Raw genomic sequence first — 17479 nt, forward strand, 5'->3', positions numbered from 1 at the left:
TATATTATTATGAAACTATTTTTTAAACAAATCTATCTGTATCATTTTTAAATATCTAAATATAACACATAAAGAATAATTTATACCTAAAGTTTAAATTTTGACTACACATGACCCAAAAGACATTTATTCGTGAGTATATAAAGTTTCCCTAGTGCGAGTCTGCAACTACATCCATATCTTTTCAATAGTACAACATTATCACAGGGATACCGTTGTGCGGTGGGGGAACCGGTACGGGGGGGCATCACTCTTGTTGCCCTGCCGGCGGCGCTTGTGCTGGGTCAACTCCGCCCGCGCTACGGAATCGGATGGCTCGCCTTACCTCACGCGGTCACCCACTCCTTCCATCGCCTTCAAGCCGCACTTGGCCATGCCGGGTCGGTGGGCGTCCCTGTTCCTGCCACCACGAAATGAATTTACGTGCGCTCTCTCTCGGTAACCCTTCGGCGTCCTTGGAGATCAACCCTTCGTCGTCTCTACTAGTGGTACGATACATCGCAAGGACTGCTGCATTATCACCACCCGTTCGTTCGCATCGTCCGGCCCTGTTCCGCTCCAGGGAAATCTGCCGCCACATATGCGCAACATTGGTCAAAGGTACGCATACGTAGGCATGGCACGGTGCTGGTAGACGGCGTACGTCGCCGGTGAACAGGGACGCATGGGGTCCAGTACATGAATGGGACGCTTGTAGGGTGCTCTATGTCGTCGGACTCACGCCGATTCGGGTAGTTGGTAGGGATGGATTTCGTGTTGCCAGGCTTGGAATCGCAGGGGAGCCCTGCCCATCGGAGGATCACGGGCAGCTTCGGGGCCTGTTCTGTGTGGGGCCGGGAGGAATCTGGGGATCTGGGCAATGGTCACACCACATGGCACATGCGCTTGAGGCAGCTGCGTGTCGGTCTCCAAAACTGCCGCGTCCTATGACACGCAGGGGTGGATTACGGTGGGGGACGCCCTCTACCTCCCCGGCACACTTAGAAGCTCTCTTCATTTTTTTTACAACAGAAGGAGAAAAAAATTGAAGAAAGAGGATGAAGAGAAGAGTACCCCTACTCGCTTGCTCCATGTTAGATATGATCTTAGTCTAACTGTTGTCCTTAAAAATATGGTAGCGGTTGATCAACTCATGCTCATGATTGGTGGGTGACAACTAACTAATAGTTTAGTCTCAAGCTACACCATGCATAAGAAAGGGTCTCCAATACCGAACGTTGAGTGATTGAGTGAGTTGGTTCTTTTGGACAATTAGTGACGGATACCTCAAAGAGATCCGATCTAACCTAGCACGGGCAATGCCTTGAAAACCAATACCAAACGTCGGACACCACCACTGCAGGACCACCCCGACGTCACCCGCTACGCCTCTACATCACGTGAATTGTACCCTGTCACGGCTCTTCCCCGACTACATCAAGATTATGGCTTCATCCTCTAAAGATGGTAATTGAAGTGACATGATTCCCTTTTGTTTCAGTGTTCATGCAATTAGGTTAACGATCTTTAGACCTAACAATGGTATTAGAGCCTAATGGCCTAATTCATTAACCCTTAGCCTCATATTAGTGCACATTTTCATGTTTAACCCATGTTTTAGCCTCGGATCATCATGTGTACCTATGTTTACACCTAATTGTTATCGAATAATGCTAATTACTCAAGCTTTAACGTCAATATTAGCACTAATCACTCCTTAATCTTGTGCTTAATTGTCTTGGATAATCACTTTTAGCACTTTTGTGGCTTGCGTGTCTTATCAAGTGTCTATGAGGTTCTCTGGACTCTAGCACACTCAAATAGCTGAGTGGAGGGAGATATTTATAGCCTCAAACCCAAGCACTAGTCATTGCTCTAATGGTCACAAAAGACTATGAATATCGCATGATCCAGCGTTAACAATAGAACGAAACACCGAATCATCTGGTGTGTACAATAGTAGAAACTAGCCGTTACAACCCCACTCAAACACATTGAATATCAAATATTCCCGTGTAATCTCGAACTCTATCACTGGACTGTCTAGTGTGTTACTTGAGCCAATAGAGTCACATCTCACTGTGCATTAATCCGATGTGTACAACCTTCTGATCACCGGACCATCTAGTGTGTACAACTCATCTCTTCACTAAAAATCTTCTGAAAAATGCTACGATGAAGCCTTCGTTGTACACTCATCTTCATTGCTGGACCATTCGGTGTTCAAACCTTTTCTGCACCGAAATACCCCTCTTGGAAAATGCTTCGGTGTGTATATCTTGCTGAGCACCGGACCATCCGATATAGTCTTTATTTTCTCCTCTAAGTTGAAAAATACTCTGGATTGTATAACTTTCATAGCACCGGATCATCCAGTGTTAACAACATTTTTTGAACTCATCCAATTCAAACTTTCTTGAACTTGGTTTTAATGACTTCTTCATGTATTGCATTCATGAGACATACTAAAATATATACTTGACAAACATGTTAATCATATTGACTATATTGTCATTAATCACCAAAATCACATATATCCCCTAAAAAGGTCATGTCCGCTATAGGACACTGGCGAAAGTTCCACTCATCGGCAGATCTGGTGAGGTAGTTGCGGTCGTCGCAGCTTACACTCCTCTCACCGTCGAGCGCTACCGAATAGGGCACTACAGAGGATCCCCTCGAGAGAGCCACGTCCAGCCTTGGCTGCTCATGTGCTCTAGCGAGAGGGCCCATGATAGTGCTGCCCCTCCTTAGCACCGCCGCTTGCCACATCAACCCCTCTCTCTCTCTCTCTCTCTCTCTCTCTCTCTCGTGAAAGTCGGAGGCCGAGAGGAGAAATGATGTTAGGGTTAGGTTTTCACGCGGGTTTTGTTATGATCTCGTGCGTTTTCGTTCGTCCAATCTGATCCGATGGTCGATGTCGCTCCAAAGCCGACTTCTGCAGAGATTAGCTAGGCTGCACACAGAAGTTAGACGGGCCCGGCCGAATGCCGGACCGCTTGGGAGGTTTTCTTATCCCATCTAGAATTGGGATGGAATTTCAGTTAAGGGCACATTTTTAGTTAGGTTTTGACTCTCTTTTTTTCTTTTATGTCTGGGTCGTCCTTTTCTTTTTTGGGCTGCGCACATAATAACAGGCGTCAGGACTGTTTTGGGCTGTGTCAACAGTAAAAGCTATTTTGGACTGTTTAAGCTTTAGTCAATTTTCAATGACTTTTCCAATTAAGCTCTATTTCCTATTTCTTTGTTTTAAGCACTGTATTAATTGATGAATCACCAAATAAGTCTCGTTGCATGATCATGTGATAAGGACTTTTGGACTTTAGTTTGTTTTATTATGCACTGCCTCAATTGATAATTGCCTAAAGAGATGTACTATTTTATACATCCTTGACTAATGAATATTGTCCAAATTATGATGCTTTGACTTATGAGTAATGTTTAGTTGCCCTAAGTGAAGCGCTTATGATAATTGAGGAATGCATAAGTTTTAGTTAATGATTAAGTTTTATTTTTAGTGACATTTTCTGACTTCTTATGAATAAGTTTGTCTCAAATCAAAATGAAACAAATGGAAAATTTTGATTTAGGGATACAACCAAATTTTGCGCATTAATATACTTAATGCTAACTTTTCATGGTTATATTACAACCAAAACTATTTATAATCATGAATTATCAGAATTTATTATCCATTAATGAAACATTTATGTCCCTAGGCCATGCATATTTAAGGGGCCCAATTTTGAGCATAAGATTGAGGCTAGCCTTTAGCTGGGCCACAAATAATATTTAAGTGTATTTTGCGGATAAGTTAAGATGAGACTAATTATTATGATTCTCTTGAGATATTTAATTAACTCCCTTTATATTATTAAGAATTTTCTTATGCTTTAATTTTGCACTAAATTATGAGCTTAAGTTTTTCTTTTATTTTCAATTTAGCATTTATTTACTGCTCATTAATTATAATATTATTTAATGTCTACACTTCCGTAATTAAGTAATGTTTAATGCACATCAATTTTGATCACATAATTAAGCTTGCCTCTAATTTTTTTTTTGGCTTTGAGACAATGCGATTATGATTAAATTTATGACTCATGGCTATATACTGAACAACGTTATTATGTTCATGTGTCATTTAATTAATTTTAAATTAATTAAGTTGCTTTTGATTAAGATATAACTATCAAAAAGTCTTAATTAGAGATTTGATGATGTTTGAGGATGTTGTGACACACGATTACATTCTGACCAATGTTAATTATAGTCATGCGGCATTCCCGTAATTTCTCTAATCAAAATGAAGCCAACGAAAAGTTTTGGTTAGTGATTTCATGTTGATTTAAGGATTATGTTTTATGGCTCATGATTACATACTAGCCAAAGTTGTTTGTGATTATTTACCATCTTTATTAGTGAGTCCAATTATTATTTGTTTAATGCCAAAAGGTGATACGAAGTTGAACTGCTAATTTGTTCATCATGTTAAGTTCTTAGTTTCTGCCTAATGATGAAGCAAATTGGAATAATTAAGGTTTGTTATTAGCATGTTATTAACCTAACATGCGTAGGGCTGATTTCATGATAGATAATTATTAATAGTATTGTGGATATTAAAGTAATGATCTGTGATATGTCCCTATTATTAATTCAGTCATAAGTATTTGGTTATTCCTAGTACCTTAATAAAGGAATAAGGTAAATATTATTCTTAGCGGATGATCATTCTTGAGGTTTTATATATTGATCATGCACACAAATATAATGATAATGATTGGCTTCCATTGGAGAAACCATTAATGATTAATTAATGTATTGATGTAAAATCAATGAAATTTCAGTTTGCTAAAGACAGTGGGAGCAATCTAAATAAGTGTCCCTTATGATCATACAATTTAGAATTTTGAGGAGCAATCCTCCAGTTAAGTTAAGATTGTCTTGTTTCTCAAAGGTTTTTTCTAGTACACTGATCATAAGAGTGCTCAAAGGTTAATGAGCTAGGACATGAAGAATTATTAGAGCCTTTCTAATTCACTTCATTACGTCGTTCTTTTCTACAAGGATCAATAGCAAAGAATGAGAAGTGAACTATGATTGTATCTATGAATATGTGCATTCATAAGGAAAGTTAGCGAGATAATCAGTTAAAATACTATATTTATGCTGCCAGCATTACCTCATGAATATAAAAGTTTTAAAGCGAAGTCATAGAAAATAGATATGAGGCTAATGTTGAAGCTGTTGAAAGTTTTCCATCAGTACTAAATTATGCTTTAACCCTCCACCCTAATAATATAATTTATATCCCTATTATGTGAAATAATTTTTTTATGTTTCTCTACGTTAAGCTCTTATGAATTATTTAGAGAGCATTAAGCATGTTGATAACTCTATTGGCTTCACATAGAGTGAAATATTTATGAAAGTTCATCGAAATTGTGACATTGGTGCTTATGCCACATTTCGAGAGGGAGAATAGAATATCTTGTTAAGAAAGAAAGTGCTTCATTATGTGAGACATAACTCTCATGAACAAATCTCTTACTCTATTAAATATATGGAAGGATGAAAGATAATCGTATATACATTTAGTTGGTATTCAAGAAAATTAATAATTTTTCTAGGAAATTTAAGATACTTATGTAAGTGGGATTGTCAAACTTAAGTTGGCACTACTATTATTTTTCTTAAGCCATACCATTGAGTTTGTAGAGATGTCGATTCTAGTGGAAGCTTTGAGGCAGGGTAAGCTATTCTTTCAGACTATTGGAATGTGAGCCTCACATACAGATACCTTAAGTTTTAACTTTAAGACTACATAAAGATCAGTGGGAGTAAGTTTAACCTCCTAGATGTCTATATAGATGACATCTTATTAACTTCAACAATAGAGATATCAATGTTTAAGACCTAATTTTTTTTTTCTCTTTTGGGTATTAAGATTGTCTTAGTGATACCTCTTATATTTTGATTATTAAGATTCACCAAGATAGATCTAATATTAAGGGAGTTTACTCCGATTATTGAGGACGATAACAGCTTTTCTTACGCTGCCACTATCATGAGCATTATGTATACTTAAGTTTGTATACACCCTCATTTAATGTTTGTAACCAAGATACTTGGCAATTATTGATCCAGATTAGACCATTGGAAAATTATTAAGGATAGCTCTGCATTATACGCATGATACTAATGACTACATGCTCACATATAAGAAGTCTCATAACCATAAAGTTATGCGTTATTCTGACATCAATTGTATAAGGTGTGTTGATATTAAGAAGTCCACATCAAGTCGAATTTTCACACTTGCAGGAGAAGCTATATTGTGGAATGAGTCTAACCAATCTTTTAAAGTATCATTAATGATACAAGCTAACTTGTGGTATATTATAAGACTATTAGATAATAAGAAATCCATAATAGGTTGTTGTGGATTAAGAATAAGGAAATTCTCTTTTCGCTTAAGATTCTATCCACAAGAGTATAATTTTGCTTCGAGTAACAACTTGTCTAGCGGTGCTGCCAAGCATATGACATTGTGAAAGATGGACCCATAATCAAATTATTAATGTTCAACCTATAAGAGTTAAATATTATGTTCAACATATAAGTGTTATGTATCATATTTAGTTTAATGATTCTCTGCTAAATACTTGTCTCAAAATTAGTGCCGACATAGAACTTATTGACAGCATATACTTCTGGGATAAATTGAGATCTCAAACTTGGATTCTGGAAATTACAAGGTTTTTTTTCACCGCGCACATAATGATAAATGAAAAAAATGCATAAAAGACCATAAGTGTATAAACCATCTTCCAATATTATAAGTGACTTTCTATTTCAAGATAGGATGGTATATTATAGGTATTGGGTTCATTGGTGCTTGATAACTGTTGTAACACTGTATTTTGGTGTGCTATTCTATTGAGTATAGAACTTACAATGTTAGACTTTTGATTAAGTTACAGAATGTTAAGTATGATATCAGTTTAATGGTTGCCCTTGAGAATATGGCAATGGTTGATCAACTTATGCCAATGGTCGGTAGGCGATAACTAACCTAACGGTTTGGTCCTAGGCTACATCATGCATAAAAAATGTTGAGTGAGTTAGTTCTTTTGGATAGTTAGCGGTGGTTACCTAATAGATCCGATCTAATCTAGCACGTGCAGTGGCTTGAAGACCAATATCGAGCGTTGGACATCACCACTGAAGGACCTCTCCGATGTCGCCCGCTACGCCTTTGCATCACGTGAATGATACCCTGTCGTGGCTCTTCCCCGACTACACCAAGATCATGGCTTCATCTTTTAACAACGGTAATTGAAGTGACCCAATTCCCTTTAGTTCCGGTTTGCATACAATTAGGTTAACGATATTTAGACCTAACACTCCCTCCACCACAGAAGACATCTGTGCTGCTGTGTCCATGCTATATCAAATGGCGACATCTTATCGCGCCCGCCGGAATCTTACGGATATGGCCGGTTGGTCGCCGAGATTTGGCTCCGCGTGCTTTTCGATGGCCCTTCCCACGCCCAGTTCCCTCGCATAAAGTTCGCGGCCGGATCATTCACGCACCTATCTATCATCCTGTGATCCGACGGCGGCGGTGGTCCACGGCCCCAGCCCGCCCCGAGGCTTCCGAAGAATCCATCCATCCGCCGGACTCCTTTCGCTGGGTCGACGCACGGGCACGGCTGGTCTAGCACCGTGCCGTGTCCTCGTGTTGTCCCCATCTTTGCCTTCGGGAGGTCCAGGTTCCAAGCGGTCCCATGCTACGCTGCCACAGATTCTCGATCGTGCCTGCTCCTCCGCTCCGCTCCGCTCCCAGCGACGCCGCCGCTGAAAAGATCGAGTGCTGCTACAAACGCAGCTGGTTCGACACCGGGCCATGATAATATCGGTGGTGCACGTCGTGGACTCGTGGGTGGCTCCCTCCGTTCTTTTACTGGCCGTGGCTACACAACACTACCAAAGATTCTCGTTACGTGAGTCTTGTGTGATCGGAAAACGAAAAGCTCCGATAGCGCCGATCCACCGAAAGGATGTTATTTTATCAAGCTCGCTGATTTAGCATGCATCTATGCGGAAAAAGTAGCAGCATGATTCCATTGCTTACGCCATTGGTTCACCAGGACGTGATGCTTTCTCTCCGGTGGCGGCCGTGACTTGACTTTTTGGCCATGGAATTTAGGCTAAGCAGTAAACATCAAGCATATGACTCCAAATGACTATTACCGCGACTAATCTACTTGTAACGGAGTAGTAATTCTTGCTGCCTCGCTGTCGATACAGCCGTGGCCCATACGTCGCAAGAGCAGGAGTGCATATACAGGCTATGGGCTATATATACGGAGTGAGACCCGAAGACTGTGTGCGAGTCCACATTTTCTGGATTGCACGAATCAGCCTCTCTGTTCATGTCCAAATCATGCAAATAATCGTTATTTAAACCAAAATATTTTCAGTCAATATCACAAAGTTCCCCGTTCTATGTCTGACCCTAAGCATCTACTACGTGGCTCGTTTTGCTGCCTACCATCAGGATTGCTGGATTGCAATCCAATGCGTTTCAGCCACATTTAAGTTGAGGTGAAAAGGACATTTAATTTTTTTCTTGAGAAACATCCGTAAAAACAATACATATATGCACATACTTACACCATCACACGACTCACTCACATCACATAGTATATACTAAAGACCGAAGGTGAAAAATATCTTGCCTCCAAAACATGTGGTTTATTTGTCAGTTTCAAGAACCTTATAGCTAGGTTTTTTATAGCTCCAAAAAATTATAAAGTTAAAGTAATAGATACGTCGAGGATATTTAGGTAAACTATTTTATTTTTTATTTTTATTTTTAAAAAAATACTTAATCTACTTTATCCTAACTTATAAATTTAAAATCCAATGTAGAGTTAAGATCCGAAGTCATACCAAACAAAATCTGATTATACGACACAAATTATGACGATAAGGATGCTAGGATTATACCCTAGGCACTATGTTTTGTATATTCAGTTACCAAACTGTGTCTGTACATGATGTGCACTGGTGGTTGTGTGCCGTACTACGACTGTGACAATTTTCTTTTTCTTTTTGCGAGGTGTTGTGACAATTGTTAACACGTGGCTATACCAATGTTAAAAAAAAAGAAAAAATAGACTAGTACCGTACCCTGAGTTTGGGATATATTGCAGTGCCCAAAGGTACATTATTGACTTCTGTGTCAACATGCACGAACAAATTCAGCAAAGGCATAAGAAATTAAGGGCAAAAAATACGCAGTCCAGGTAGCGTATACTTTGACAAACATGTGCAGCGCAGCGCAACGCTTGCACCCACGGATCATGAAAAACGTGTGGAGGAGTAGCCGTGCGTGTGTCGAAAATTCCCTAGCCAAAGCATCGGGCGCTAACCCGGTTGACAAGACGGTAGAGACTGTCAGTCAGATTGGATCTGACATTTCAGTGGTTTAGGATGAGATTAAAAATAAGATCTATTATTAAATATAAATTGTTCAGATCTAATTTTTTTAATTTGTTTTTAAACTGATATATACAGTATATATATATATATATATGGGGATATAGGGTCTTTAAATTTTAAGAGCCCGGACCGTCGCACCGCTGTACCCTTCGGAAAGGCCCTGCTGTCAGACTGTTTGTGCTTAAAGCGCTCGTAGGATGCGCACGAAGCGGTCTTGTTTCAACCTGTCTTCAAAGAAGACTATAAAAATAGGTCCTATTGTTTAAAAAAATAGAAAAAAAATCCCCAGGCAGAGGACGTTAGCTCGAGACGCCCGCCGGACCGGAGCGAACTGGATGGAACGACCGAGGCGGACAAACGAAAACGGCCACTTTGTCTTTGGTGCACGGTCCCAAATCATCCAGGAGGAGGAGGAGGAGCCGGTCAAATCGCCCGTATCTACTCCGGCGGAGAGGGTGACGTTGCGCAGGGCGAAAAAAGACGTCGAGGACACAGCAGAAAGCCGGCGGAGAGCCCGACCAAGCGGCGGAGAGCTGGATGGCCTGCTGGTGCTGGGGGTCCGTCCGGCCCGATGCCGATGCCGACGCGGGGGCCGAGCCAGAGCCAGAGCCAGAGCCACCCAACCGCCGCCTGCCACACGGCACGCCCAAGTGTGGACCCAAGAGCGAAAAAAGAAAAGATTTCCCAAATCCCGAGCCCCTTAAAAAGAAAAAGAAAAAGAAAGGAAAAATGTTTTCCAAATCGGAGGAGCAAACTCAAACCGCCAATGTGGATCCATCCATCCCCTTTAAAACCGCGACCTCCTCGTCTCGCTCGTTCCCCTCTGGCTGCCGATGTCAACGGCCACCCTGCCCCTCCCCCTCTCCCATCGCGTAGGGATCGTCCTCGCCTCCGGATCGGCGCGGCTTCGCCTGCCCGCCATGTCATTCGCGCGGGTGGCCGGGCTCGTGGTAAGGGTGGCGGTGCTGACCGTGGCGGCGGCGGCGGCGGCGACGGCGGAAGGGGGAGGAAGCGTGTGCTTCGGCCGGGTGTTCAGCTTCGGGGACTCGCTCACTGACACGGGAAACTTCCTGCTCTCCGTGCCCGAGGACTTCCCAGACCCCGCGCGGAATCTCCCATATGGCCAAACCTTCTTCGGCCGCCCCTCCGGCCGCTACTCCGACGGGCGCAACCTCCTCGACTTCTTCGGTATCCTCCGCCCACCCTTTTTTCTTGCTTGTTTCCTCTTGTTCGGTAGTCTACTCCTTATCCTCGTTGATTCTTCTTTGATTCTGTCGCCGTTGGGTACTCACCCCCTGTTTCAAGGACATCATGGATTTTGTGCAAATTTGAGCTTTCATACTCGATGGACTTTGGCCTGCGATGGGATTTGGGAGAGGTCGATGGTGTATTCCTCGTGTCTAACTCTGCGTGATTAGATTGATTAGTTTACTCTCTGCTTCCTTTCTTGCCGCGTACTTGTCCAGGGTATGATGAGGGAGGAGTCGCTACGCGTTCGATTTTCCTTCAAGCGATGGACTAGTCATCTATTCTTTTTAGGGGAAGCCACGGGCCAATATACTATGCCCAGTTCTACCTTTTTTTTTTTTGCCTGTCTGCCAGCAACAATTAAATGCTGCTGCTACCAAGGTTGGGAATTTGTCAACCGCGGGGTTTACACAAGCTGTGCTTCTGGTCCTACTTGGAAATGTCCATATGGATCAATGATTTGTTTTCTACAAGCACATGCAAGAACATGCTGAGTTTCAGAACTTATAGATTTAGAAGTATCTTCAACCATGTATTCGCCTTTTCTAATGTTGATAAAACGAAATGGGGAATTTTAAAGAGGTTGGAAGAAACATTCGAGTGCAGTTACCCAGCTTATACAGTACAGGGTGTGTCACCACAAGTTGGTCGCCTTCCCCAGTTCTCCCCAACCACTAGACAGTGGTGGCATCATCTCCTTGAACTAGCACACAATTGGTAGCTCCAACCACCAGTGAATTGGTGGCATTCACATCGTCACGTTGGTCAACACTTCTATATCAGCCTTTCACCCCCCACCCCCCGCTTATTTCGTTAATTCCTTAATTGTTCTGGGCTTCTTCATTTTTCTGCATCTGATCTCTTGTCGTGTTGTAACCGGATTCTTGGACATGTGTTCGCTGTCTTGTTATGTGCAGCGGAAGCATTTGGGCTGCCGTTCGTGCCGCCGTACCTTGGTGGCGGGGACTTTCGGTATGGTGCAAACTTTGCGGTCGGCGGGGCCACTGCCCTCAAAGGCTCGTTCTTCCGGGAACGCGGTGTGGAGCCTACATGGACGCCACACTCCCTTGATGAGCAGCTGCAGTGGTTCAAGAAGTTGCTCCCATCCATTGCACCGTCAGAGCCAGGTCCTGAGTTTTTCTATTTGGCCACAGTTTACTTCCAGCAAGGTGTTCGGATGAAATGCTATGGTGTGTTGAACCATTACCTGCTTACTGATTTAGCAATAAATGTTAAGGAAACATGTGATTGGTGGCTTCTTCGAACCGTTAACTGCTTACAGGTAGTAATAAATGCAAGTTAAGATGGCCAAAGAATGACAGGCATGCTGAAAACCGTGCTCGCTATCTGACCAACCGATGGCCTGCATGTGTTCACTGCGAGCTGCTGTTTGCAACTTGCTACAAAGCAATGTGCTTTGCTACTGTCACAGTCGATAGCGATTGCATTTGACCTGTGGCAGCAAGAGCTCACTAGATAAATGGCACTGCAAAATTCATTGTGTTTGAGTCTTCTAGTGAGGTGAAACTAGGTTGCCTTTAAGTGTGATCAGGTGCGTAAGTTGCTGCTGAGTTATGACTGGCACATGGGTGCAAATGATGTTGACTTTAACCACCAATCAATATGTTGGAAAATGTTTGCCAATTTTTAAAGGTAATCAGGAATATTGAATAGGTTTTCAAATGAATGTCGTCTCACTTGACTGTTTTAGTGAATGCGGTAAGTTGTATTCGTGATTGATATGTGTAAAACTTCCTCAGGAGTTGATACAAAAACCCATCTTGTTCCATACCTGGAATCACTCATTCGCGAAATGACCTACGCTCAATTTTGACTATACAACCATGTTTTGTGAAATTTGGCGAAAGGCAAACTGCCACATCCACTAAACTTTGTACTTGTGTGCAGAACGCAGTGATGTAATGTCCAAATCCCTTTTCCTTATGGGAGAGGTTGGTGGAAATGATTACAACCATCTAATTGTCAGGGGGAAGTCTCTTGATGAACTGCATGAGCTTGTTCCTCATGTTGTTGGTGCCATAAGCTCGGTCATCACGGTATTTATATTGCCCCTCTTTTCTTATAGGTAATATTGGAGAGTGTAATTACGTATGTGTTTGCATTAACACTTCATGTTTTTTTCTTCAGGATCTTATACATCTTGGAGCAAAGAAATTAGTTGTTCCAGGGAATTTCCCAATTGGGTGTGTCCCATTGTACCTTGCAATCTTTCCAAGCCAAAAAGAGGATTATTACGATGACCAAACAGGGTGCATTAAGTGGCTAAATGAATTCACCGAGTACCACAATAGGATGATTCAGGAAGAGTTGGAGAAGCTCAGGAATCTTCACCCTGATGTGACCATCATTTATGCTGATTATTATGGTGCTGCATTGAACGTATACCGTGCCCCACTCAAATTTGGTGAGTACCACTTCCAATAAATAAAGAACACAAAGTACATGAGATTTTCAGCTCCTAAGGGTGCTTTGTTGCTCTTTTATCGGTTGAGGCATGCGAAATGTCCCAAAAATCCTGAAAAGTAAAGCATCTCACATGCGGGAGATGTTATGCCACGTGTCTCGCATACTTCAAGATCACACGCAATTTTGTTTGGGACATATAGAAAGAGAACGTGTAACATGTACCCAGCTGTGCATGTCCGAATTGTCCTAGATCCTTTGTTTTTTTGGATGATTTTTTGAAGATTCTAGATCCCAACCAGAACAGTTGCAGCCTTTCTTCAGGTTGAAATTGCTTTCCCCAAAACCCAAAGCATATGCTAAAGTAGTTGGGATCTTTGAGATTTTTAGGTCAAGCATCCATTAGTTGATTTACATGAGCCTCCAAACCTTCAAATTAAATCTGAGCTATGTTCTGTTTAGTTCATTAATGAACTTCAATTTGGGAAGAAATTGCACACAAGGCAGATCTGGTAGTGTACGGGTATAGTTTACTGGTATCGTGTAGTAATATTGCACCTATGGTTTTTTGTCCACTTAGAGCCTCTATCAGTGCTTAACGATATGCAAGCATGACTGAACCTGACCAATCATGCTTTTCCTGGACTTAAATGGCCACTTATAACTAAGAAATAGCCGGTAATCATGGTTAAGTTTTTTCGAGCTTATAGAATTATATGACCATGACTGAATCTTTCTTACTTGTGCTAGTCTCTAGGGTCGTAGGTTTAGTTTTTTATTTGCCACTCTATTGCTTGCCTTTAACCTTTTATTGTCCTGATGGCGCATGCCAGTCTGCAACTTACAGGTAGAGCCACAGAAATTTAAATTGACACAAGCTTGCTTAGTTACCTAAAAGTAGTTTCAAATCATCTCAAGTTTTAGTAGCCACTTGTTGGTCTAAATCTTGATCTGATCCTGTTTGACTTATCACATAACAACACATAGAGAAGGCACAGTTTTTGACATAATTTTCACAATCATATAGAAATCCAGTCATCCAACTAATCAATGTTTCAACCTTTTTACTTTTAACGGCCACCAAAACTCATTTTATCCAACAAGATTGTCTTAGCACAGCAGAAGGAACAAATAATAGCGACAGGAACAATGCTGTTCTATCTTCCTTTTTTGTTCATCCGTAAGTGTCAAACTAAGCAAAGACTGATGCTATTGCAGGCTTCACTGTCCCACTGAATGCATGCTGTGGAAGTGATGCTCCATACAATTGTTCCTTGTCAATATTGTGTGGAAATCCTGGATCTAGTGTGTGCCCTGATCCATCAAAGTACATCTCATGGGATGGTCTACACTTCACTGAGGCTACCTACAAATACGTCATTCAAGGATTATTAGGGGGTTATGCCATTCCTCCTCTTTCAGAAACTTGCAAGGGTGAAGAATATAAAGTCTCTCAACTTCACCAATGTACAGATAATCCAACGAACACTGTAACTTACGATGCTTTGAGCTCTTTTATTTGATCTGCTGAGCTCAAATGCATTAGAGTTTTGATGAGCAGTATAGATGTTGCAGGACCCAGCATCTTGGACACTTCTCAAACCGAGAAGAGATCCAATGATCTGGAGTCTTGTATTTCTTCAGTCCTTGCTGCTGTAAGGAGGGAAAAGGAGGAGATTTTGTGGAGCAGAAATTCGCAATCGTTGAGTGCATAGCATAGCTCAACTCCTGTTCTCTTAGCAGCTTACTGCGACGGACAACATGTAGACCATGTTTCAGTCTGTGCAGGTGGTCATGCTATATAGGATACTAGATATATGATTCAGCTCATGAGGGCAATGCATGCAATACTATATAGCTATATACATGTAGCTTGAAACAGTTAGAAGCATGTATACATGTAGCTTGATTAGCATCTGGAATACCACGTCCAGGGACATTTATTACGTTGGGTTCTTACTTCTGACAGAAGAACTTGTTGAACATAGTACGCAGTAGCATTGACTAGGGAAACAATCTGCTTCCGTTAGCATATTGTGGCTTTGTGATATGCTTAACACTCTTACTGATACGAAATTGGAAGAATACAAAGAATATGCTGGCGGAACCAGTGTTCTGGGGAGAGGTTTCTGAGGGAACTCCTGAATTTGATTAAAAAAAAAGTAAAATTGCACTGGTAGTCCTTAAACCTGTACCACAGTGTCGCTCGGGTCGGGTCACTAAACTGAAAAACTGTAAAAGTGCATATTTGGGTTCTCAATCTTTTCAAGTTTAAGGGTCGTCAATACATTTTTATTTTAAAGAAAAAGAGTAAATTTCGTAAAACTACATATAATATGATAAAATTATAGTAAAACTATAGATTTAAGTAATAATTTTATAAAATTATAGATTTAATGTTAATTTTATCGTGAAACTACATTTCTTTAAAAAAATTATCGTAAAACTACATATTTAAACAGTAATTTTATAAAACTACAGATTTAACGCTAATTTTATCATAAAACTATAAATTCTAGAGGAATTGTTTCCAGTTCCGTTACTACGACGATGTGGCCTGCTTGTAGTCTCACAACAACTGCCAGCTCATAAAACGGACCGTCCGGGAGCTTATGAAACTACAGATATTGTCGAGGATAAATCCCTGACAATGATTCTAGGGTGTATCAGACGATGGATGCGTGATCTTTGTTCGGAAAGCGTATGTTGGATCTTGCTGTGTGTGTGTGATTCAAGAACACCGGGATTTATCTAGCTTCAGGCCCCCTCAGGGTAATAGCCATACATCCTGTGTATTCTTCTTCCTGTGGTCTAAGCTAGTTACTGATGATCTTCTTGCCCAGCCTTCTACTTGTTGGGTCCTGAAACCCCCCCCCCCCATACAAGCTTGGTACTCCTCCATTTATATATCAGAGGGAGAGAGTACTTACACGTGAGTCAAGTCACAGACTCAGGACTAACCCGAGCTTCTCATCTAGGCCTATCATTACTAAGAGCAGACGTATCCCATTGCTTTACGGCGCTACAAAGCCCGTCCCATCGCTCCTCCACCTGCGTCATCCCGGTCGCTCGAACTGTCCTGTCCCGTTCCCACGCGTCGCCTGCGCACCTACAAAAGAACTCCTACCACGCATGTCAGGCCATCCCGTAGTGATTAATGCTACGGGACGGGTTACGGCTGCTCTGCGCCGACCACGCTGTGGACGACCGGAAAGGGGACATGGGAAAAGGGAACTACTCAAGTGAAAAAATATTTATTGTGATTAGACTGCTTGGACACATACCTGCCTTGCGACCAGAGGAGAATGGTCGTGGGGTTTGCTCCTGCGACCTGGGGACTGGTCGCGGAGCCCGGTCGGAGAGTCGGGTTGCATGATCGCTAGCTGGCCGCGCGGTTGCTAGCTGGTTGTGCAGGAGGACTGTGGTTCCGAACAAAACATGGCATACGATATCTGCTGATATCTTACTGGCGTGGATCCGCCCGCAAGGGACCCACTATTCTTTACACCGACAGATACTTTGGTAAAATTATTGCAAATCATAAAATTACAGATTTAAATAACAATTTCATAAAACTATCGTCGATTTTATCATAAAACTATAGATTCTACTATAGATCTAATAACCTAACGAATGGGTCCCATTTGCAGTCACATAAACTCCTAGACAGTCTGTTTCATGAGCTGACAGCTACTGTGAGACTGCAAGTGGGGCCCAGTCTTGTGGTAACGGGGCTGAGAACCGCTCATATAGAATATGTAGTTTTGCGATAAAATTGACGCTATATATGTAGTTTTTGTGATAATTTTAAATTTCATCGAGGGAGCAAGGGAAAGACAAATCAAACATCACTACCTCGATGTAAAATTTATAATTTTATAAAATTGATGCTTAAATATGTAATTTTAGGAATTTTTTTTAAAAAATATCTATAATTTTGTGATAAAATTGATACTAAATCTGTAGTTTTATAAAACTATTACTTAAATTTTATGATATATTTATTAGAGTATCAATAGTTTTTACGAAATTACTCAAAGGAAAAAAAAAGAGGTACATGCTATTTGATTTGTCTTTCCCTTGCTCCCCCGACAAAATTGACCGGGATGCCGTACTTCCTCAATTACTGTGCAGGTTGTAGCCTAAGGCCATCTCCAACGGACGCCGTATCCGGCCCCCAATCTGTATCCACGTCGGATGCAGGGCAGCGGAAGGCCGAAACTTGTCTCCAACAGATATCGTATCGAGGTGAATAGCGATGCAGGGAGGGGTCCGGCGACGGCAAAATTGCGGAGCGATGCGGTGTCCACTTCCCTGT

At 41.6% G+C, this 17479-nt stretch overlaps 1 protein-coding gene and 1 long non-coding RNA gene across 2 annotated transcripts; both read left to right on the top strand.

Moving 5' to 3' along the window:
• The first annotated feature begins 10240 nt into the window (after positions 1-10240).
• LOC133907188 (GDSL esterase/lipase At1g28570-like) lies at positions 10241-15083 on the top strand. The gene is made up of 5 exons (XM_062349213.1): positions 10241-10677; positions 11655-11864; positions 12646-12794; positions 12886-13162; positions 14380-15083. Exons 1-5 carry the CDS (start codon positions 10323-10325, stop codon positions 14682-14684), a joined length of 1296 nt encoding a protein of 431 aa, XP_062205197.1. The 5' UTR covers positions 10241-10322; the 3' UTR covers positions 14685-15083.
• LOC133907196 (uncharacterized) lies at positions 11860-12420 on the top strand. Its single transcript, XR_009907943.1, has 2 exons — positions 11860-11927; positions 12020-12420. It is a non-coding gene; the product is annotated as an uncharacterized LOC133907196 (long non-coding RNA).
• Positions 15084-17479: the final 2396 nt, after the last annotated feature.

The sequence above is a fragment of the Phragmites australis genome, chromosome 2 (assembly GCF_958298935.1).
Source record: "Phragmites australis chromosome 2, lpPhrAust1.1, whole genome shotgun sequence".
In the NCBI taxonomy this organism is placed as follows: Eukaryota; Viridiplantae; Streptophyta; class Magnoliopsida; order Poales; family Poaceae; genus Phragmites; species Phragmites australis.

Coding starts and splice junctions, on each gene's coding strand:
- LOC133907188 (XM_062349213.1), top strand. CDS start 10,323: ATGTCAACGGCCACCCTGCCCCTCCCCCTCTCCCATCGCGTAGGGATC. Junction 11,865..12,645: donor CATTGCACCGTCAGAGCCAG/GTCCTGAGTTTT, acceptor ACTTGTGTGCAG/AACGCAGTGATGTAATGTCC. Junction 12,795..12,885: donor CCATAAGCTCGGTCATCACG/GTATTTATATTG, acceptor TTTTTTCTTCAG/GATCTTATACATCTTGGAGC.